The sequence below is a fragment of the Podarcis melisellensis genome (genome assembly GCF_964234715.1).
Source record: "Podarcis melisellensis genome assembly, chromosome: 8".
Classification (NCBI taxonomy): Eukaryota; Metazoa; Chordata; class Lepidosauria; order Squamata; family Lacertidae; genus Podarcis; species Podarcis melisellensis.
The window spans coordinates 53,420,222-53,444,364 of NC_138540.1; the positions used below are offsets into that span (position 1 = coordinate 53,420,222).

Consider the following 24,143-nt stretch of genomic DNA (forward strand, 5'->3'; position numbering starts at 1 on the left):
CTGGACCAAAAGCTTCCAAGAAGCGGGCCTCCGAGATGGCAGCACCAGGGCACTGTGCAAAGGTAGAATCAGCCACAACTTCAGGTAACCCGGAACCTTCTCATGAAGAAGTAGGGAGCGTCTGGTCAGATGGTGAACAACCAGGCAGGCTATGGTTGGCGTTTACCCTATTATCCCTTTCTACCGCCTCTCATGATCTGTCCCTTTGCCCTTCCTGCTCATCATCCATGCACCAGATGAGAAATCAGTGCAGGGTGGTGGGCTGAGCATTAGACAGGGAAGAGAGACCAGGATAAGCCCCTGCTCAGGGATGAAGCTTGCTGTGTGACTCACTTCTCTTACACAGTTGCTTTGGGAGAAATGCACATGTGAGTGAGCTCCCAGGGGGACAGGAGAAATACATAGGCTATATCCACTCCATACATTTAAAGCCCACTATTCCCCCCACCCGAAACCTGGAAATTGTAATTTACCCCTCACAAAGCTACAGTTCCCAGCACCCTTAACAAACTGGTCCCTGGCACTCTTAGGGGGAAGCAATGTGCTTTAAATATATGGCATGTACATAGGCACAACGTGATAAGCCTAACAAAACCTTCCTTTCCCTCATGCCCTAACCTTGCCAAACACATTTTAAGCATTCTGGAACTTGAGTCAATCAAGGCAAGTAAAGGGCTGTCTGCATAGATGCTTCCTGCATGCAAAATTCACATTTCCATGGTGCTGATGAAATCTGTAATCTTCCCTGTGATTTTTTAATCTTCCCTTCTCAGTGGGGCCTTGATTAGTAGGTGAGAGAGTCTCTTCGACAGCAGGCAAGGGTTGGTTCAGTGGCCCCTCTGCCCAACAGAGGCTAAGAGGATTAGGGATGACTTGGGAGGGCATGCAATTCTCCCATAGATGTCATAAACCCAGTCCTGAGGGCCTTGGCCATCTCCAGGATGTTGCACTCTGAGCATCCTTCAGCAACCTGCCATACCTGTGCGATCTGGGTGGGTGATGAACTTTTATGGATTCTTACCTGCTCTGAACCTAAAGGAAGCACCCTGTGGATGCGTCTACTAGAGATCTGGACTGGACTGCTACCTGGGATCCTTTGGCAGACTGGAAGATTTGAAGTCACAAAAGAATGAGGTTGCTTGGACTTCCACTCTTTGTCTTTTGAACGGACAAGGCTCAACAAGTTCTTAAGAGTTCGCAAAGAACTCAAATGTGAAAGTGCTAATCTTCTAACAAAAGTACGCAACTCACCCTGAAGATCAGCCTCCATATCTGAGGACTGGAAAGGGGCCAATATAATACCAGTTTTTAAAAGGGCATCTTGAAAGGATTTGAGACATTACAGGCTCATTAGCTTAACATCTGTTCCAGGAAAGCTGGTGGAAAGCATAGTTAAAGATAGAATTGCCAAACATATAGAAGAACAAGTTCTGCTGAAGCAGAACTAGCATGGCATTTGCTCCCACAAGAGCCAGTGATGGCCACAGACTTGGACAGCTTTAGAAAAATTCATGGAGGAGAGGGCTACTAGCCATTATGGCTATGTTGTCCCTCCACTATTGGAGGCAGTATGTCTGGGAATGCCAGTTGCTGGGAGTCACAGGTGGGGAGAGTGTTGCTGCTGCACCCTGGTCCCGCATGTTGGGTTTGTTAAGGAATGCAGTTAATGGGTTAATAATTCTTCATGAGTCAGCAGAGACAACTCATTCACCAGGTACATCTTGTTACTCTCTTATCTGTGTTACTGAGCAGATTTGGCACCAGCAACAGGGTTCCCATTATGAGAACTGTTTGGCCAGTGTAGAACAAGATGCAAGACTAGATGCAAGATGCAAGACCTTTGGCCTGATCCAGTTGCAACTTCAGGCTTCATCTGATGTTCTCACACTGCCTTTAGTCTCCACCAAGATGGTATTTGAAGAACTTGGAACCTTGGAAAGAAACACTGGCAAGGCAGGAGCGGGAACCACCCAAATGAACTCCCAATTGGGCAACCACTTCTTTCTGTGGGCCACATTTGTTGCTACAGAATTGGCCACAGATTGAAGAGAGATAAGAAGAGTCAACTAGGTATTCTACCAATAAGGAAATCCTAAGTGAGTTATCCTTTCTTCAAAGAAACCAGCCTCCACCGGTGCCATGTGACCTACCCACGTACATATTTTGATACGTTCTTGTGTCTTGGATCTTTAAATTTATTTCCCACCTTTCCACCAAATGGTGCTCCAGGTTGCTAAATGCAACAACACAAGTACAACAAGATATAATGAAACAGCAATAAAATACAGAGTGAGGAAGAACAGAAAAATAAGGCAGATAAATCAATAAAATCAAAACCACCAGAAAAAACCAGTCTCAACATATTCTAAAGTCAGCTTATCTGTCTAAATAAAAATGTTTTTGCCAACTAGTGTGTGGTCAAAAATTGGGCAAGCTCGTCCCCCTTGGAAATGAGTCCCAGAGACTGGGAGCAGCCACCAAGAAGCCCCTGCTTGGGGTTTCTGCCAAATGTGCATCAGATGTGAGCGTATTGAAACTGCTCCTCTAAGGAGAACCATTGAAAAGGGGTGCAAAGCTCTCCAGAACGGCAGCCCATGGCCAATGATAATGGAAGCCCCTGCAAAATCAGCAGAACCAACAGGTACCCAATCCCCTGTCCAAGTTCCTTGTGTTCAAAGGCAACCAAACAAGTCACCAAGCCTTTGCTATGTCTCACATTACCATAAGAAACATTACAAATAAATTCAACATTATTACAATCCAAAAAAGACTAAAGTAATTACTGTAAGAAACAGCAGTTTAGCACGACAGTAAAAAGGTGTTTAGTTTTTTTGGGGTGGCGTGGGAAACAGTGCAAAGGATAAGCAGATTAATACAGCACTCTCACACACATAGAGCCCAAATTAATTGACCTGGACGAAGAAAACGACTTGAAGATTGTTAACTATTCTTGTAAGGTGGACAGCAAAGAGGAAGACAGTGCAGTCTGGCACATGGAAAGAGGAGGCATTGATCCTTAAGCTCCATGGGGGGAGGGGGTGGACCTGGAGGGCCTCCCCTGATGACTTGGAAGAAGGGGCAGCCAGTCCCTTATAATGAAAAAGCCCTTCCAGCCCTTTGAGCTGGGCCTGGAAACCCAGGGGGAGGTGGCGCTGTTTCAGTGCTTTTGACCTGTGTTCCAAATGCCACAGTTCCCCAGCACCACTGGTTGGCTGTTCACTTGTGTGTGTGTGCTCTCTCTCTCTCTCTCAATCCTCATTCGTCTTTCCCCTCCCCTCTATTACCTTCACCCCTCTGTATAGCGGCTTTGTTGCTATGTATGTTGATTAATGCTAACATTCATCAAGTTTCACCCATCTGGGCTAAAAAGGGTGCCTGTGCTCTGAGATGTCCCCATTCATAAAACCTCACTTGCCCTAAGACAAAATCAGAAGCAGTTCTGGGCAGCGGCAAGGACTCCCACTATTCACAAATGGCAGAAATTAGGCACACTGCACAACTATAATGTACATCCCTTAAAAGCTTTGGGATTGATTTGCGTGGAAATATAGATTCCCTGTTAAAACTTTAGCCATTGTTTCCTTTCCTGTTGACACAAACTCTATTGAAGACCAGCCTGATGAATTGCTATGGCTTGCTCCAGAGGGGCTGCCCTGCAGTCTGTCCCAACGACACAGCATTTCAGAAGCAGAGGAATGGGATGAGATGGGATGAAGGAGACTGGCCAGCAATAGGGAAGAGCAGGAAATGGAGTCTAGGTCTCACCCTCAAACTTCTTCTAAGCTCTCACCTGGCTCAGTTCTACTCTGCAGGCATGAGGACTCAAGGCAGGCACACAGCAAAACATTTTTGATTCCCAAACTGCCTCCTTGTTGGTGTCACAACTGTTGCTTCTCTTCTCACCTCCCACCCTCCTTCTGCATCAGTCTGGAGGTGTATAATTATCAACACAAACGCTTCCGTTCGCTCTCCCCACCCACCAGCCGTTACTACAAGCAGAAGCTGCACAGAAGTCTTCAGGCTCCAGCTGTAGCTGGAACCACACGCTGTGGCCCTCCTCTGTGGCAAACACATTTCCCTCAAATACTGGTGCCGATTCTGCCAGGGAATCACTTGCCTTCGCCTGTCTAAAGCTGCCCTGTGCCACTTTGCACCAGGAGAGAAAAATATCCGGAGGCTGCTCAAAGCCTGTGAGATCTTTGCCAGAGACAGGGGCACTTACCAGAGGAGCCAACCTGGGAAGGTTTAGTGGGAGCAGGAATGTGCAGTTCCAGTTGCCCAGGTCGTAAACTGGGGCCGTCAGGTGCCCCTTGTCCTTCTGTCTGACCTGCTGGAGAGGATGCAATCTCGGCCAAGACTTCAAGGTCCTTGAGGATAACCTGGAATCAAGGAATAAAAAGAGATCAAGGGGTGGCTGACAAGGCAGGCAGAGAAGACAAGGACTCCCCGTGCTCTTTTCCTGCACTTTCCCCAGCTCTACAATAGCCAGTTTTGAGATACGGTAACCAGAACTGAAACCAGTATTACAAATGCAGAGGCTCTAAAGGTTTGTACAAGGTCACTTTAATATTGGCAGTTTTATTTTCAGTTCCTTTCTTAACGATCCTGAATATGGAATACTCCATTGCAAACAAATGTTTTAATGGTCATAGCCATAATGTGCGCTCTTGAAATGCATGGATTTAAAATAATGGGAAAGTGGTTAAATCATATGAATGGAGATTAAGCCAAATACAGGATTTGAGGTGGGAGTGTGGAAGCCAAGCGATACCCAGCTGTTATTAACCTGCAGTGGGTACACCCCAAACACAATGACGGCTTCTAGTAAAACTAGCCCCTGGAAACCACAAAGGTTAAGCTGGCAAGCAGGCAGGCATGGTGTCTTTTGAACAGGTTCTGCCTTGCCCTTATGATCTGACATTCAATCCTGACTGATCTTCTGATTTCTATGAGACTCTTATGAACTCAATTCCATCCCTGCACTTGAAAGACTATGGGCAAGCTTGATGGTGCAGCTCCCACATCTCCTGCCCTGCCTAATTCTAGTTATCCAAACTGTGCAGTATAATACCTCCATGCTGCATGTCTATCCACATACACACACAAATGTCCCTTGCCGGCCACCATTTATGATGGTGGGGAAACTTACGAAGCAACGATGGAATGTCTCACTTTCCTCTTATGTGCCTTGGGCAAGGGAAGGTGGTGTAGGGATGTCACTCAGAGCATAAGCAGGACATCCCAGCAAATCTAGAGCAAATTCAAACATCCAAAGGGAAATTTCTTCACTGGCTCCATGATGAGGACTCAGTGCAGAGGGTCCTCTGCATAGGCGTTTTAGAGGTTGTCATGCGTATGACAAGTCACTGTTGCCATTGTCAGCAGGAATTGAAGCTTTCGGGAGGATAAGGACCTGTTTTCATGCATCTCACCAGGGATGCTTTTCCAATAAATGATTACTAACTTACTAACTTACTTCATGGCCGTAGCATCACCACCACTGCACAGGTAGCACAATCTGCCCACAGGAGCCCAGGAAGGCATTGTGCTCCACTGCCAAAACAGAGGCAGCACACAAGGTTTTAATCTGGTGACTCAATATAGGCCTCTCACTTTTGCAATGTGTCCACTCTAACCCACCTTCCCTAATCACACCACACATTTGAAGCACTTTAATACCACTCTGAACAGTCATTACTTCCCCCAAAGAACTCTGGGAGTTATAGTTTGTTAAAGGTGCTGAGAGTTGTTAGGGGAGCATCGTTAGAGCTATAAAATCCTATAAAAAAGTGGTTTAACAGTCAATCCCTCTTCAAAGGGAACTTGGGACATGGTAGCTCTGTGAGAGGAACAACTCTCCGCACCCATAGCCAACGGCAGTTCCCAGAATTACCTGGGGGAAGTCACTGACTATTTGCAGTGCTTTAAATGTATGGTGTGAAGGTGACCTCAGTGGGTGAGCTCTGCTTCTTGCCCAGGTTCTCCTCACCTGGGGTTGGGACAAGTGAGGCTCAGTTATTCCACCGCACAGCCTGGCCTTGGAAGAGGAAGAGCGTTTGGTATATGGTAGCCTCGATCATGAACTTTGAGCACTCTCTGCAAGCAAGGAAGGAAGGCTCCACAGGAGCAGCATGAAGTTATCTGCTCTGGCCAAGGCCCAGCACCTACATGAAGGCAAGAGGCCTCCCGCGGCTACCTCTCCTCAGCAATGGCCGGTGTCCCATTACACCCTACTGCTGAACCTATATAGACAATGTGGAACCACCTGGGAATGGCATTGAGCAGCAAGCAGCTGCGGCACCAGGAGGCTGTCAGGGGAAAGCACCAGATCTTGGCCACCGCTGCCCTGGAAGAGGAACGAGCAAACGAGTTTGCACATATCCATTTTTGATGTGCACTGCCTTGCCTTGTCAAGTTAGCTGGACCCCCCTGGACCCTATTCAGCCTGGCGGTTTCCACATGCAAGGCTGCCTTTGAATGAACTGAAATGGTGCATCCTACCAAGCTCAACCAGGATGGCGGGGAGGGGGAGGGAGAGTGTTTTGCATGCGCGATGCATCTTTCCACTAAGCAAGCCTCCAGCAGGCAGCTTCTCTCTCTCCCTCTCTTTTGTGCGAGCGAAAGAATGAAACTGGAAGGGTGTAAGAAAAGCAATATCCTGCAGGAACACAAATGCCTAACGTTGCCACGGCAACAGGCCAGGTGCCAGAAAGGCGCATCAGCTGGGTCCCATCATCTGAGAGCAGCAGAAGCAGAAGCAGCCGAGGCAGCAGCTCTTTAAGCTCCCATTATTGGACATGAAAGGGCTGAGGCCACAGAGGCCCTTCCCCTCCCCCACGGACAAGGCAGAGTGTGCGGGGGGGGGCTTCCTGGTGGGGGAAGGGGTGCAGCCCAGAAGCACAGCCACCACCACCCCTAGCATTAAGAGCCACCAGATCAGCTGGCAGAGATTATTTTTTAAAATGGGAAGGTGAGATTACTTTTTAAGGATTTAGGCCCAAAGAAAGAAAAGCCCTAGATAAAACCGGCAGCGAGAGATGCTCCTATTCTCCGAAGGTGGGGAAAAATAATAGCATGCATCCGTGCAAATATTAATCTGGTTTGCACAGGTCGCAGCAGCTTTTGCCCAAGTTCTACGTAATCTGGAAATCTGTTTTTATTTCTTCTCAGATGCGGGATCTGATCAGATGTGCCTTATGGAAAAGATGAGAGCAGAGACACACCAAAGGGGGAGGGTGGAAGGAGGAACAGCCTTATTGGGAATGGCAAAGAATGCATGTGTATCACAGCATAAAGCTGAGCTTTTTTTGACATGTTTTCATGTATTTGTCCATAACCACAACGATTAGGAAACAGCGCTGCAAGGAGGTCTTGGGATTTTGCATCCAATATGTTTACTACCACTGCGGAATGGCTGAGAGTGACGGAAAGTGGAAAAAACACAGCTCAGCCTTCCACATGACACTAGCTTTGCTGAGTGGAGAGCAGAAGCATTTCAAGGAGGCGTTTTCTAGTAATGAAAATCCTGCTGCTGCTGCTGCTACTGCCTTCCCCCAATGCATGTCTGCGAGACTTCCTCTGCTAACCAGATCTAGGTCAAGTTAATGTGCCTCATGTTCCAGTTGAACCAATCTGATGTTCGCTCCACTGGCTCATGTGCAAGCTGCCGCAGTCTTGCTGAAGAGGCAGTGCATGAAAGCACACAACACACACTCCTCCTCCCAAGGCTCGAATACTCAAGAGTGCCGGGCCTCAGCACCTCGGGAGTGCATCCTGCTGCCTCTTTAAGGATGGGAACACAAAATGCCACCATGGCTGGAAAGTGGTCTGTGGGGAATGACATATCTGTCCCAGGATCAGCAGTGCAGGAACTGGTGCTGCGTGTTGGATTCAGCTCCCTGAAAATCTCTCATACCCACTGCTGCAAAAGGGGGCAATGCTGGGTCTGGGCTTTGAGGCAGAATTCCTGTAGAACTCCAGGGCTTCAGCACCCTGTGCCTGCCCTGGTCCTTCCGCACCCCTAGCATCAGAGCTACACGATACAGGTGCATTACGAGCCCTGCGTAAATGGGTCACCCCTTTCCATAAAATGAAGGCAGCTTTGCAGTACGTGCACATAGCTTATGTAGGGGCAGTGGGAATGCCATTATTCAGGAGATAACTTTGCCACAACATCAAAAAGAGAACCTCAGGGCTTGATATTGGTCTTCTTAGATCCCAGAAACACCATTTCACACAGAATCTACACACAGCAATTATTTAGCATTAGTCATTGGTGCTCTTGCATCCTCTTGCAACCTACATTTGTGCAAAGCTATCCTCTGCTGCTCACTAACAAAGGGCTCTTTCTCTCTCTCTCTCTCTCTCTCTCTCTCACACACACACACACACATACAAGTCCAAAAGTCAGGATCCTGAGCAGAAACATCTGCCTGACACTGCTGTCACATCCCATCCACTCGTCCCACCGCCACCACTGGTGGGCAGGTTTCTGGTTACCAAAGGAGTCACCCTGAGCTCTCTGCCTTGCTTCCCTTGCCTCTCTGCTCCCTTCTGAAGAGGCGCGCGGTCAAGGGAGCAGAGCTGGCAAAGATAACTGGAGCTAAAGGAAATGAAGCTGGCCTCTGGCAGACCTCCAGCGCTCAGGCAGACGTGACACATTCGACAGCAACTGAGAAGCATCTTCCCTTCATGAAAAAGGAGCTGCTGCTGCTGCTTCCCCCTCACTTCCTACCATCCGCAGTGAGCAGTATCTCAAAGGATAGAGGCCTCCTTATACTTGGGATAGGCAGGGTGATGATGCAACTTGTGAGTTAGCCCCAACCACAGAAAAGCCAGTGGGGGAAGCTCCAGATCCTCCTTGAGAAAGAATGGGAAAAGGTACTGCTGCTGCCCCAATCCGCTGCCACGTGGCTCAGTTCCCCAAGTATTAGCACGTCTATTTATTTAAGTATTTATAGGCACATAAAAACATGGCAATAAAATCAACAGAAACATCAACAGAATCAATAAATACTGGCTACCAAAAAAAGAAAAGAAAAAAGAGCTCAAGTTTCAAAAACCTGTCTAAATAACAGTGTTTTCAGAAGATGATTACAAGAGGGCAGGGATTGTTTTTGCCGAGCCCTCTATTGGCAGTGAGTTCCACAAGCCAGCCAAGCCCACCAGAAGCACCCCATTACAGGATCTCAGTGACGGAGGTGGAGAACAACAGACCAAGCAAGTCCTTGAGTTACTTTTGGTCCAGGTTGTTTACGGCTAACACAAGAACCCTGAATCAGCAACCAGTGCAGCTCTCTCAGTGCCGAGTAACATGCTGCCAGTAAATCTGCTCTTGCGGGCAGCTTTGCCGCCTCATTCTGGGCAACCCAGCCGGATGTGCAGGGTAGAAATAATAAAATTATTATTATTCTGCACTAGTTGCAGCTTCCAGACCAGCTACAAGGCAGCCCCACACAATGTGTGTTACAGCGATCAAGTCCCGAGGTTAGCAATGCATGGGCCATTGTGGCGAGGCCATCCTGGCCACAGAAGTCACCTGGGCATCTAGGTGACAAACACGGACTGAGGAATGTCCTCCAGCTTAATGTTCAGATCAACTGCCCCTGGGCTGATGGATGAATCAGTGGAACACAACCTGCCAAGTGCAAATAGGACCGTGCTGGTAGAAACTCTTCCGCACAGGTTTCTGAATAGCAGAGGACCAGGCAACAGAAAATGCAGAGGCTGCTGCAGACTCTGAGGCCCCCTAGTGGCCAGTGCCTGACAGAACACTTGATGCTCCCAGCTGTAGGGCAATCAAGGAGCCCAAGCTGCTCAGCCCCACTGGGAGGTGGGAGGGCTGAAGGGGCCCCATCCATCTCAAAGGATGGCGGCCTGGGCCCTGAACGCAACTCCCCTTCTGCAAGGGCAGGCGGTGAGCTCTCTCTCTCTCTCTCTGTCGCCTCAAAGGGCTCCTCAAATTAATTTTCTTTTTGTACAACCATCAGAGAAAGAAGAAACCTGGTCAAGAACAAGATCTTCCCTATTTGGCAGACCCCCACCCAAAAAAAGAGTGCAATGTGAAGACTAAGCTTGATCCCTCTTCCCCATTTCCAAGAGAAACCAATCAATCTTCCAGTGACAACTTAACTAGCCCCCTTTTCAATGGGGGAAAGGGATGGTGAACTTTGCCCCTTGGTCTCTGAGCCAGAAAATTTCACAGTCCCCATCCTGCTTCTGTTCAATCTGGAACTGACATTGCCAGAAAGCAGGAAAGTCCCTCCCTTCTCCCCACACTTATTTAAGCTATTGTGGCTTAACACAAATGCCAGCAAGGCCCCAAGGCGACAGCAACAGCAGCAGCAGCCACCATTAGCAGCCACAATCCACTGGGGAATTTATCCCATGCAAGCCCCACTGAAACAAAATGGGATATGCCCAGAAGCGCCAACACCATTCTCAATGAGCCATCCACCACAACCCCAAGATCTTCCCGATTAGTCCCCTCTAGTTCAGACCATATAGGAGAGGTTAGGAATTTTGATGACCCAACGTGCACCTTTTATTAATTCGATATTTTCTAAAGTCGAATTCATAACCTCTGACTACCTGAATGTTTTCCCTGAGTCTAGAGTGTACACAAACTAAAAGGAGGGGTGGCAGAGGAGCTTGCCTCTCCCATGGCACCAGCTCACACATCTGAATAAGTTGCCTGCCTCACCCCAGGGCTGCCCAGTCCCTAAAAGTGCTCTCCCATACCCACATTGTCCCTGAAGGTGCCACATTCTTCTGCAAATCCGCTGGCCTGCAAATGAAACGGCGACTCCAGGGCTACAGCGAGAACAAGGGGAAGGAAGCACATCCGAGGTCACGTCAAGCTCACCCCCCTTGTTCTTTGTAACACACCAAAGTCCCAAATTTCAGCCTTGGCAAGCTGGGAGCTGGGAAACCGGGGGAAGTGCGGGCCGAAATCCAACCAAGCACAAATAAAAGCATAAACGGATAAAGGCAGCCATTCACTTTGGCACAAGCTTTTGTTAAGCTTCATTGTACTTGGGATCTGCATCACATGGAGAAAAGCCCCATGGGACTCAGTGTGAAAAAGCCCATTCCGCAGGAAAGGCTGGGGCAAGAGGGCTTGCAGCTCTAGGCGATAACAGAGCGAGGGAGTGCAGGAAAGCCCCTCCCTCAGGAAAGCCCAGTGGCAGAGTGGGACACAGGAAAGTGGGGGAGAGCGTGAAGGTCTTCAGAAGCATTTGCAATTTGTCTCCCCACCACCCTAAATAGTTTCAGGACAACCACATGGATGTCTCAGTACCCTGAGCAAATGCCAGTCTCTTCCCTGCCAAACGTCTCAGTGAGCGCCCCCCCAAACAAGCACCTCTCTCTCCTTCCTTCCTTCCTTCCTTCCTTCCTTCCTTCCTTCCTTCCTTCCTTCCTTCCTTCCTTTCACTCACCCAGTGGCACCAGAGTCATGGGCTCGCTGTTCCCATGGGATCCCACATTGTGGGTAAGGAGCTCAGCCTCACAGTGGTCTCAAGGATGCTCCCAGGCATCTTGACTCTGAAATCTCTAGCTTGCTGGGCAAGTAAGACACAGTGTGCCCTTGCATCAATCAATCAATCAATCAATCAACAGGTGGGACTCTTGCCAGTCAAGCATCGTAGTGCCTTATTTTCTGCCCAACCTCTAATCTGATCAATCCACCCAAGGTACAACTTGATCTGGTTTACTATTGGAGAACAGCCCATGCCCAAGACATGCCCTGACAAACACATCCTAGGTACCTGAACACCCATTAGCATCCATTGAGGTTAGGATCCTCCATGCAAAACATGCACCTCCATGCAAAGTATGCAGCTGGAACCCCTTCTTGCGCATCATGCATTTTGGCTCTCAATACGCCCAGTGGGAAAGCTCAGATCCAACTAGTACTCCAGCTCCCCTTTGTTGCAGGGGGAAACCCTTCCTTGAGTAGCCAGGAAAAAAATTCTGCTTCTAAATGTTAGTGGTCTATTCAAGCCCATTCAATTCAATTCATTCCAGCTTTGTCTGCTCAAGGCTGGCTTTTGGGCAACCTCAGTTGTTCCACTCCTTGTTAGCATTGCCTCCCTTTCTACTTGCCTTTCCTCCCTCCTGTCTTTTTAAATCTGCTTAGGGAGGGCTCCAGGAGAGGCACAAAACACAGAGACATCTTTCACAGCCATACAGATGCAATACAGAGCTCAAGAAAACCTTCAGGGGCTCAGCCTACCACCACTCTCCCAAACTACCTTTTCTCTGGTTGTTTGCTGGCAGCAATACATATTATCAATGAAGAGGCAGAGGTTCAGGCAGCTTAAGTAACTCCAGGGGTCCAAGTGCCAAGACAAACTCCTGATTAACTGCAACCCACCCACCCAGCCAAAGAAGACTCACTCCCCATCTGGGAATAGGTTATATCTGAGCTTTTCTCTCACACAGGTACTGATGCTGCTTTGCAGAGATGTGTGTTTGCATCCTTCTTTCCCCTCCAATGCAATTCAACTCCACACCTGTCTACCTGGCTCCAGCAAATCTTTACTGTCTATATTTGCTATTAGATCCCTCACATCTGTACTGTGTCCTAGATTTAACTTCCAGGCTGCCAGTCCAAACCAAATACTATGTAAATAATCATGGCCTCCATTTGTAATAAACAGCGTTATTTCCAAACTTTGATCCGCTATCTAGTTGCTCATTCCTTTCAGTGTAATTTGCATCACGGTATGTGACTCCAAGATTCATGTACTTCCCAAATTGTGGACAAGGACACATGGCACTAACAAAGGATGCCCTGGACCACAATGATCGCTTACTAAGGACCTGCGTGCAGGGCCTCTGCTGCGAAGTGTATCCAGCTTCATATATCTTCAGTATCCCAACAATATCTCAGCCTCTTTGCAACAAAGAAAGTAGCAGAGAGGTCAAAGCTAGATGATAGAAAGGGCCTCATCCTGGCGCAAGATCCACCAAGTAGGAATACTTCAGCAGGCAGCTCCCTTCTTGTGAAAGTGAAGCTGAACTTGCCATGGATTTTTATTCTAGAAGATCGCAGAAAACATTCCTAAGAACCATCCCCTCCGAGTCATGAGGCAGAATCAAATTAGAAGCTTCACCAGAGACAGCAGCCTCTCAGCTTCTCTCAGGCAAATGCGACTAGTACAATTGCTTCCATTATTCAACAGCTCAAATGCCATGGCCTCCAAGGAAAGCACCATCTGAAGTTCCACGCTGAGAATCTGTGGCTGAGGAAGGGAAACTCTGAAAGCCACTTCTTTCAATCCCCTCTTAACATGTGGGTGGTTTGACAGTGCTTCACTCTGTTTACAACCTAACCCACTAAATAGAGCTGCCCAAAAGCATCAGTGCTGAGGAGACAATGAATTTGATGAACTTTTCACCTGTGGTCTGAGTAGCCTACTAGCCACTTTTACTCTCTCAATACACAGGTTGTTTATATATATATATATATAAAAGCACAAATAAAATAAATGGAGTTAAATGTTTCCAGTGCAGGATTTATGCTCACCTCATCAGACTCATCAGATAAGGTCTTTAACAAGATGGGAAACAGGCTGTCTGTATGCCGGAACATCTGAAAGGCAAAAGAAGTCCATAACAGTCACAGAAGTCACTGTGTCTGGTGCTCTGGCAGAGGCTGCCACCAAAACAGCAAAGGCTGCCTCCAGGTTTAAGAGCATCCCAGTCCTTGTGCTGGAAAGATGCCCTCCTTTCCTGCAAGCTTACCAAACAAACTCTGCACCTGAGGCCAGAGTCACCAACTAGAGGAAGGGCTTCTTCCTTTGAAAGGTATTCTATTGCTTTTTGATATATTGAACTAGGTTGCACATAACACTCAGCCAAACTGTGTTTTAACATGAACACGCAGAGAGGAGACAAACCATGCAGCCAAGGCTTTTCTTGATTTACAGCTCATGGTTTGTCTGCAGTGAGGCCCCAGGTTCAGAGCTCTTTCCACGCCAAACCACAGCTTAGGTCAGGGCAGCGCAGCAGCACTGGAGGGAGAGAAAATCAGCTGTGATCTCCTCTCCGGGAGCCTGTGTGTTCACACTGAAGCATGGCTTGGTTTCTCAGAACCTTAGCACTTTCAGCAGACTCTATGTAAAGCAAGAAACAATTTGGGCTTCCATCCATCACAAGCAGCTTTATTACCAAGCCAATCAACACCAAAGTGTGTGGGAGGGGGGAGCAGAAAAGCTGGAGGAGAAAAGAAAGAAAACTTCTGCAATGGAATGTTCCAAAAAGAGCTCCCAAATTACTCTGACTCAACAACTGTGCCTCACTTAATAAAAAAAATTAGTTCCTTCTGGGCTGAAAAAGCACATGTATCAGGAGTGCAATGCTATACAGTGGTACCTCAGTTTTCGAACAGCTTAGTTCCCAAACAACTTGGAACTTGAACACAGCAAACGCAGAAGTCAGTGTTCTGGTTTGCAAACTTTGCTTCAGAAGCTGAACGTGGTCCTGAGCTTCCATTTTCACTGTTGCAATGCTAATTTGCGGGGGGGCCCCCATTGTAATCAAAGCCTTTTCCCTCCCGTTTTCACTGTTGCGCTGCTAATTTGTGCCCCCCATTGTAATCAAAGCCTTCCATTTCTGACTGCAGTGTTCTGTGGTGATATTTGGAGCTTGTATTTGGTGCTTTTGTTTTTGCTATTTTTTGCATTTTCGTTTGTGTGGCTTTTTTGTTTTGTGACTGTGGCTTGTTCTTTGTTTTATGATTGATTGATTGATTGATTGATTGAGTGACTGCAGAAATGGATAAAAGCCCCCATCTAAACAATGACTATCATCAGTGCAGGTAATTTTAATTTTTATCATCTACTATACTGTCTTATTTATTTTATAGTACTGTACAGTACATTTATTGCTTTCATTTTATGGCTCAATGGTCTCATTGGATAATAAAATTCATGTTAAATTACTGTTTTAGGGGTTGTTTTCTAAAGTCTGGAACAGATTAATCAGTTTTGCATTACTTTCTATGGGAAAGCACGTCTTGGTTTTGGAATGCTTTGGTTTTGGAACAGACTTCTGGAACAGATTAAGTTTGAGAACCAAGGTACCAATGTATTCTTAAGAGGCAAGCTTGCTTTCCAAAGCTTTAAAAATAGCATTTGCTCTTCAAGGAAGAGTCAGGAGGAAAACAAACTCTAATGTGGGCCAATGGCCATGCTGCAGGCCTGATCTGATCAATGAGCAGACTTGCCTTGCGAGGCGTCTTGATATACAAGTGGTACAGCCACTTCAGGACTGCTATCCGTGTCATCATCCCAATGGTTGAATCGTGAAGGTGACAGTCCAATACTTGGACAATTCCATCGAGGTTCAGGGTCACCTGGATTCTCTCAGTGCTGAAGGTAAAAGGAGACAGAAGTAAGATCAGGCAGGAGCATGGTTTCATTCAGTCACTCAACATAAATAACCTCAGGGCAACTTGTACCATTTGGTTTCCCTATTGTCAATGGCATTTGCTGAATGACTTCTTCTCAATACTGCCTTTATTGAGTCCATATAAAAGCAGCACACAGAAAATCACAATGCAACAGGCTCCTTGGTTCATCATTTCACCTCAATAAACACTTCCCATATACACAGCTTTCACCTTGCAAAGAGAGAAAGTTTCTCTCCCATAAATCACTAAAATATTGCTCCTTTGCTTGCTTTCCTTAGCTGCCAACTGAATGAAAGCAAAGTCATTCTCCATTCCAGTAATGCTGGCAGCTATTTTCCAACAACTGCTCCCATCCTTTGTCTGTCTATTGAATACTTTTTTCCATTTTGCTTCCACCATTCCATTTTGTATGCTTAAGAACAAACCCTTAAAAATCTGCGGCGACTAAAGCAACTGCCGTTGACTGAATACCAGCTCGTGGATCTGTGTGGCTGCATGTTGCTGAAAAAAATTATTCTCTTTGGCTTTCGGAAGAAGGGAAGCAATATATTGACATTCCATCCCATTATGAAAGATACACACATAACCAAGAGGATGTAACTTATTTCCTCCCTGCTCCTGGTATTGCCCTGCATGCTGCAAACCCCCTTCTGTGATTTGTTTTGTTACTAATAATAGCTTGTGCTTATTGATTTGGTCCCAAGGGCACGTGACGTAGCCACTTTGCAAAAGCCACACAGGTTTGCGTCTTGTCAGGGCACGGATGTGCAGGCCACTTGGAAGCGCCATGTGCATAGTCTTGAGCTCCACAACGGAAGAACAGTGGGATGTCAATATATTACTCCAATTCCAAGGAAGTACAAAGGCTCCTGCTACTCCCAAGGGCAGATCATGTCTCCCTTCCAAGCAGATCTGGAAGGAAGGGAAGAAAATGGGTAGCCTCACAGTTAGCAACCAATTCAGTTCCCTACAGAGAATGGCTGGAAGGAATGCATGCTGCCCCTTTTAGGAGGTATTAGGAGGCATGCGTGGAACAGAGAAAAAAGCAGGTTTATATTACATCTATAAAACATTTTTTTATATTTTTAAAAAGTCACAGGGGATATTATGCAATCTCATTTCAATATTCCAGAAGACACAGGGAGCTAGCCCACCAGGTACTGCTGACTCTGCACCTTAATTTTACTGGGGGTTGCATGGGACCCACTGCCCTGCAAAAGCACCGCAGAAAAGCAGCCCTTGAGCTCGCCTCCTTTCCTGGTCACGAAGCCTCCAGGATGAGAGGTGGAAGATGATTCCAAGTGCCAGTCCCTGGGCAACAAAAGGGACAGGAGGGAGATGTGCCCTCCCATGTCCTGCTTGTGGGAGACACTTGCCAGTAAGTGTTCCAGTTGGAGAACAGCCTTTACCAAAGGTGTCACGGGCTTTGAAGACACTCGAACTCAGGATGAAAGGGAGAAACGTGCTAAGAGGAAGGCACACTTGGCAAACCATCACCATGATCAACTCCTGCCCAGAAATCTATGTCCCCACTGTGGAAGGATGTGTGGATCCAGAATTCGCTTCCACAGTCACTTATGGACTCATTGTTAAAACCGTGTTTATGGAAGACAATCTTACTTGGCTATGAGTGATCGCCAAAGAAGAAGAAGCAGCTTGTGGGGTTCTCACTGAGGTGTCTGGTGGGAAAGAGGTGGCCTGGGTGGTTAGATCCAGCATCAGGCCTCCAGTGCTCTAAGGCAGTGTTTCCCAACCTTGGGTCTCCAGCTGTTTTCAGACTACAGTTCCCATCATCCCTGACCACTAGTCTTGCTAGCTAGGAATGATGGGAGTTGTAGTCCCAAAACAGCTGGAGACCCAAGGTTGGGAAACACTGCTCTAAGGCACTTCTCTTTCTCCAGCTCTTATGCAGCCCCTTATCTGTGAGTCCACAGCTAACTGTGTTGACTGCTTGCCTCCAAATCACCACATCCACTATTGACTCCTCGTTTTCATTGCTCCTTCTCCAAGACTTTTTCCTTCCTCCTGACCATTCTCAGCATATTGATCAACTATCGTTTGTAACTATTGTAGTTAAAAGTTGTGATGCTGTTATTGTTAAAAGTCAAATCTATAATTACTTCATATAAACGTTATGTATGGATCACTTTCCCCACAAAAGCCTACTTGTGCCCCAAGGTTACCCTCAGGGAGGAACTTTGAGTGCCCCCATTTCCCCAAAGCAGCAAGTAACCACCAGGAGAAAGGTCCGTCACAGTGCCAATGCCTTGCCCTGGCACCTATGCTCAATATCCTGTCAGCACTGAGCAAAGAAAAGTTTTACTCTCCAAGGCATTCCAGCCATGAGTTCCATTCCCAAGGCTTGGCCTTTGTGCTGCTCTGCCATCTTCTGGTCTAGACTGTTTTATTGTAACATAACATTTCTAAAAAAATGAATACATACAGTTCTGGTTGTTGCCTCATCTAAAAAAGGGGAGCTGAGAGCTGGAAAAGGAGTATGTGGTGGGAATTATGCATGCTGCAGCACAGCCTTTGCCAACCTGGTGCCCTCCATGTGTTTTGGACTACAACTCCCATCAGCCCCAGCAACCTTACAGATATGCTAGCTTCCAGGTATACAAGAAACCCAAGGCTGCTGAGAGGGCCACACTCAGGTTCCATGCTTCCTTTATATACACAAACAGACTGTCATGGCCTGTTCATTTTATGGGGTGAAGGCAAGCTAACTGTCTGGGGCAAATGCCACTCAATTATCACCTCCTCTGCTTCAGCAAGGTTTTTATCCCACAGGATTCAGCTGCTTTGCTCTTTCTGCCCAGTGGACAATGCCCATCCCAAATGCCCGGAAGGGATCCTGCAAAACTGCTGAGTGCCCAAAGGCAGAACACCTGCCACTCACCAGCTTCTGCTGCCATTTGAAATCAGATGTTTTGCATCAACTCAAATACTGACCCTAGAGACAGCCAAAAGCAAGTTTCATAGCTATTCACAGAATTCAAGTCTAAACAGCATTTGGGTTTGTAAGCTACACTTTGTGGGTTAGAAGGAGGTGGTTTACTATCCCAAGCACAGGTGTGCTCTGACCCACATCACCTCACTGTGGGGGGAATGCATGCAGAAACATGCTCGCTTCATCTGAATGCACCCCCCCAGTTACTAGCAGGAAAGAACCTCACATCATTGAGAGGTGCCTCATAGTTCACCAGCTGCTCTGAATTCCTTCTAAGCAGCATCCTCTGCCACCAAAGCCCATGCAGTACTCTGTAAACCATGGTTTGCAGCAACTCAATGGCACTATCCAGTCCAGCGCAAGATCCAAGCATAGGAATGCACAGCAGAATCTCCCCCTCTGTAAAATGCTACAGAGGATCCCCCAGTTTCATTAACAAGAGGCAGCTGTTTTTTACCTGGCTGGTATAAAGACACTGGTGTTGCTGAAATTGGAATCGCCGGAAGCATCCAGGCAGCCTGCAGGGAGACAGGTGTCAGTTAGCTTGAACATGGCACAACACTGTCAGAGGAACACAAAGGGCTGGCACTTGCAAGGACTGCTCCCCAAACAAAATAGTGATGTGGCCCCAGGTAAGAATGTTTTGAAAACATCAAGACAGTGAGGTAGTCAGGTCTGTAGATAACATTCAGGATGATGAAAAACAAGCAGCCTCATTGCTGAGGTCCATGGTGTAGCTGACACTCTGAGCAACTGCCTAAACGTCTCTGTGGAAGACCTGGCTTCATTTCCAACTGACCCTGCCCTCACTGGGAACCTGATCAACAATGTTGGTGTTTGCTTCTCTCTCGAGGACAGCATCCTCCACCCCTTTTTTTACACACAGAACTGCTTGAGAACAATGCCTTTTAAAACCCAGCCAATATAAGACAGGCTAAGTGACTGGAGATACAATTTTCCCACTATGGAGTGATTGGGTGGCCTTGGAAGACAGTATCTTGATTGCCTCATCTTTTCCCAGTCATTCCGTGGTGAGAAACTTGTACTGTCCTATCTCCACTTGTTTAGCACATTATCCTGCCACCCCCCATGCCTCGTATTTTTCTCAGGTAACCCCTTCTCTCCAGCCTGACAGAAAGCACATTGCAATACTCCAAAGTCCAGGTCACGAGAGCAGGGATAAGTATCTGTACAAAAAGCCAGACAGAAAGACAGTTTGCTTGGGGGGGGGGGATAAGGACTTACCGCCCGAGGTCACCTCCTGCTTGGAGAGAGATTCATCCTGATCACCCTCCATTATCTGGGGGGCTGTTGTGGGCTGCTTGGTCTCATCAACCTCATCATCTTCCGGAATAACCAGCTTCATGAGGCTCTGGTTGCACACATTGGCCACCTCTTTGATGCCTGCACCCCATGGATGTAAGGAACATTCATTCCCAAGTCATGTTCCCAATCACCATTGTAGAAGGCTCATACAGAACAGGCCCTGTGGCAAGAATCTAACCTCAAGATCTTTCACAGGGGCCCATAGGCACTAGAACCACAGACAGGGGAGAGGGAGGGGGAGGGGGTGCTGGGCCAAGCCAGAAGGGGCCCATCAAGTCCAGCATCTTGTTCTGACCCTGGCCAACAAGATGCCTCACTGGGAACCCCACAAGCAGGACCTGAGCACAAGAGCATCTTTCCCTACTTGAGATTCCTAGCAGCTTGTATTCAGAGGCACACTGCCCCTGATGGTGAAGAAAGAGCATTGCCATCGTGGCTGGTAGGCACTGATAGCCTACTCCATGAATTTGTCTGGTCTTCTTTTAAAGCCATCCAAGTTGGTGGGTATCACTATTTCTTTTAGGAGTGAGTTCCATAGCCTTTTAAGTGCTAGAAAACTGGTTTCAGGCTGATATTTTTAGGCTGGCAAAGGTTGCATCAGTTATCAGATTTGGCACATGTTTAGAGAACATTACAGCACAAACCCTCTATAAGAAAAAAATAGGGAAGATTCTCAACTCATGGGCCAAAAGGAATACTGAAGTATGTTTGATTCCTTCTCATGGCCCAGCCTGAGCGATGCTACATCTTTCAGTAAAGATACCCACAAAAGGGGTGTCACATGAAAATGGCTCTTCTACTGAAGCCAACCCTTTGCTTAAGCATCCCAGGGAAAGCAATTGTGGGGCTGCTCTGATGTCAAGGAAAGCACAGAAAGCAGAGCTGCTTACGGAGCTGCCCCCCAGTCCTTTTCATGATCCACAGGCTCACAAGGAAGCTGCAGCAGCAAAATCCTCCAATGGCATAAACCAGGGCTGTTGACTTAGCCTGACCCTCCTCCCTCCTTTCTGCCGGATGCTGATGGACATTTCTGAAGGAAGGGATGAGAGGAGGACAGCCTCTGCTGCAAGGATACTCTTCTTCCGGTCATCATAGGACAGGCACGGCAGGACAGCTGTCAGGATCCCTGAGGAATATGGCAGCATCACCCGGCCAGCCAGCTGGATGAATTCGCGCATCCAGCACATGGCAGTCAACTGGATTAGGTCATCTGCAGTCAAAGTGATCGGGAAACAAAAAGGTGGTTTAGCAGAATGTCTGGAAAGGGGTGGGTGAGGTGCCTCTCTTTCCCCAGGAAGCCTTCCCTCCTCTTCCCTCCATCACTGCTGAACAGTGCTGCTTCTGTTCTGCTCCTGTGCTTTGTTTGTCTTGTGGTTTAATTTTAATAATATTTGTTTCAGTTGTGATGGTTCTGGAACACACACAAGGATCATACGGTGAAGGGTGGGCTGGAAATACAAATAACTTACCAGAAGCCTGGCAGTGAATCACCAAGATGTTGGCCATCTCAGCAAACTTGACACTGGAAGGGTTTTTCTTGATCTCTTTCAAAAATTCACCAAGGGCCACTTCACACCTGTTTGCAAGGGGGGAAAGGCAGGGGGTTTAGAAATAGGTCTTCTGCTATAGGGGAAACAACATGAAAAGGTGTAAAGGGAAGCAGATGCCCCTTTCCGTTCACTCTTTCTCCTCACACAGACACGAGGACAGGAGTCTGCTTGCTGGGCCTCCAGCACAGGTTCCAGCCTAGAAACTTTGCTTTCTACCAAGACACTTGAACATAGAGCCCTGAAGCTGGATCACACCGAGATGGGCCCATCTCACCCAGCATCCTATTCTTCAAGTGGCCGAGCAGACTTCCCTGTGGGAAGCCCTTGAGCAGGACACACAAGGCAACAGCCCCCTCCTCTCACCCAAAGCTGCTGCTTCCTGTTTAAGAGTGTCAACTGGGTTGAAGCCGAAGGAAATGGTGATGCAACTTATGGAGCACTGCCCTGGAAACAAAGGGGCAAAGCCTGCGTATCAACAGCCAAGCAGTTATCCCCAGATCCAGCTCTGCACTCACATTTTACGTATCTCCTTGCTGTTGTCACCCAGGATCTGGAAGAGGCCATCTAGAATCTCTGGCAGGTAATCCAGAAGGTTGATATCTGGAACTGACTCCAGAACCAAGATCTAACTCAAGGGGAAAAGACAAACAAAAGGAAGATGATACAGAAGCGCAGTGGCAAGTAGTAGCATGTGTCTCTTTAGACCTAAACTGGATTTGCCACAAGATGTCAAGTGGTGCTTTTCGGGTCCTAGAAGTAGCTTGCATAATGGGAGACGAGGAAGGGGACAGAGAGTGGGGGTAACACCATTTCAGGGACAACCTTCAGCCAGCCCAGTCTGGCCTTTAGCAAGTGAGTTTCTAAAGGAGATGGGTTGTGTTCTGGAAAATTAGATTATGTGCCAGTGGCGGACCTACATTTTGGGGGCCCTGAAGATTGAACTGTCATGGGAGCAACCAGAAACAAGATCTAGGTAGCCACTGTTATCTTCTTCAATGGGGTTGTTCCCATGACAGATCCCCACACATTCACATCTGTGCTACTGACTCTCAAACTACGGGATTGTTGAAATATATACAATAAAGCTCAACTCAAATTGGGTCTATTAGGAGCTAGGGATGCGGGTGGTGCTGTGGTCGGCGGTTTGATTCAGCGCAACAGGGTGAGCTCCTGTTGCTTTGTCCCAGCTTCTGCCAACCTAGCAGTTTGAAGCACATCAGTGCAAGTAGATAAATAGGTACCACTGCGGTGGGAAGGTAAATGGCATTTCTATGAGCTCTGGCTTTCATCACAGTGTTCTGTTGTTCCAGAAGCGGTTTAGTCATGCTGGCCACATGACCCAGTAAGCTGTCTGTGGACAAATGCTGGCTCCCTTGGCCTGAAAAGTGAGATGAGTGCTGCACCCCATAGTCGCCTTTGACTGGACTTAACTGTCCAGTGGCCCTTTACCTTACCTTACTGCTAGAACTAAAAATTTTAAGCAGTGTGGACTAAATTCACTTTTTGTGGCCCCTCCAGGATTAAGGGCACTGCAGCTTAAGCTTCATTCCTTTAATAGTAGATCTCCCTGTTATGTACATTCACTCAAAAGAAACAAGACCCAAAAAGTCTTTGAGACACATGGAAGATTTGCCTCACTAATCATTTAAATTTTTAGCCAGCTCCAGGTTAAAATATGCTCCCCAAAGTATTTGAGTCTGACAAGGTGGAAATCAGCCTTTGCCACTCTGAAAGGTCATTTTAGGCCACTAAGAGGCACCTCACATAGAAGAGAGCTGGTGCCTTCAGCACCAGCAAGTCTTCACTGGTAAGGAATTCCACACCTGTAGAAAGTCTCTCAAAGGCCCTTTTCACGCAGCCAGGTCAGAGCAAGGGACTCCCTTCTACTAAACCTGCAACAGGGCTTGGAAAGAAGGTATCAGGAAGTCAGCAGCTACTGGTGACAAACTGCAAACAATTGCCAAGGAAAGGCCTTTCCACAAAGGCCTTTCCACAAAGGAACTATGCATCATCTGTTACCAGCAGTTTCTAACAGAGCCATCAAGAGCAACAATATACACAGCAGCTCCAGCTGCTTCCCAAGCAGGTAACAAGCACTCCCATGCTGCTGTTTATACCACCATCCATTCCAAAGTATCAGAAAACACTGAGCTGACAGTTATAAAACACACTGCTCACTTGAGATGCCAGAGAAACAAACCCCAGCATCAGACCAAAAACACTTACCCAGGAAATGATAAACTGTCGAGCATACTGGTTGTTGGAGTAGATTCTCTCACGCAGCAGTGGAATGAAGCTCACCAGATCAAAGTTGTTGCTCTCAGTCACAATGTCCTAGAAAGTCAGAGCCAATGAGCATGAGAATGAGCCTTGACTCCCTTCCTATCAGTGCTTGAACCCTACATAAAGTCCAGGACCTCTACCACTCTAGAAAGGAAAGCCATGCATAAGCTCAGCCTTCACCAGCCGGAGTCTTCCAGATGTTCCGGACAACTCCCATTGGTCACAGCCAGCACAGCTGTTGGGAGCTAGAGTCCAAAATATCTGGAAGATGTCAGGTGTGCCAAAGGCTGCATTAGCTCCAGACCAACTGCCTGAATCCAAGACATTGTGGTGCTTGAAGGTCCAGCCTTTTCCTAACAGAGATGTGAGATCTGGCTGATGCTGTCCTACAATCTGCTTCATATGCTTGCTGAACACACCATGATTGCCAACATTTGCCTTTATATTCCAGTGTAAATGTATGACTTCTCAGCATTTGTAAGAGGATTATCCCTGAACATCCCCCATTTCCAAGCATTCTGCAGAGATTTAATGTCCTTAGTTTTCCTTTTGAACTAATTTCCTTCTTACTGAAAAAAATCCATTTTCCAAAATCCATGCAACTACAATTAACTTA

At 47.3% G+C, this 24,143-nt stretch overlaps 1 protein-coding gene across 1 annotated transcript in view; it reads right to left on the reverse strand.

Annotated features, from left to right (window-relative positions):
* The window catches only part of VAC14 (VAC14 component of PIKFYVE complex), a 70,591-nt gene that overhangs the window by 42,150 nt on the left and 4,298 nt on the right, over window positions 1-24,143 (reverse strand). Inside the window, exons 5-13 of the mRNA XM_081921112.1 lie at window positions 23,471-23,578; window positions 21,760-21,869; window positions 21,164-21,270; window positions 20,770-20,904; window positions 19,614-19,772; window positions 18,826-18,886; window positions 15,233-15,377; window positions 13,532-13,597; window positions 4,223-4,379 (exon numbers count right to left, since the gene is read on the reverse strand). Of these exons, the coding sequence (XP_081777238.1) occupies window positions 4,223-4,379; window positions 13,532-13,597; window positions 15,233-15,377; window positions 18,826-18,886; window positions 19,614-19,772; window positions 20,770-20,904; window positions 21,164-21,270; window positions 21,760-21,869; window positions 23,471-23,578 (1,048 nt within the window). The remainder of the gene's footprint in view (window positions 1-4,222; window positions 4,380-13,531; window positions 13,598-15,232; window positions 15,378-18,825; window positions 18,887-19,613; window positions 19,773-20,769; window positions 20,905-21,163; window positions 21,271-21,759; window positions 21,870-23,470; window positions 23,579-24,143) is intronic.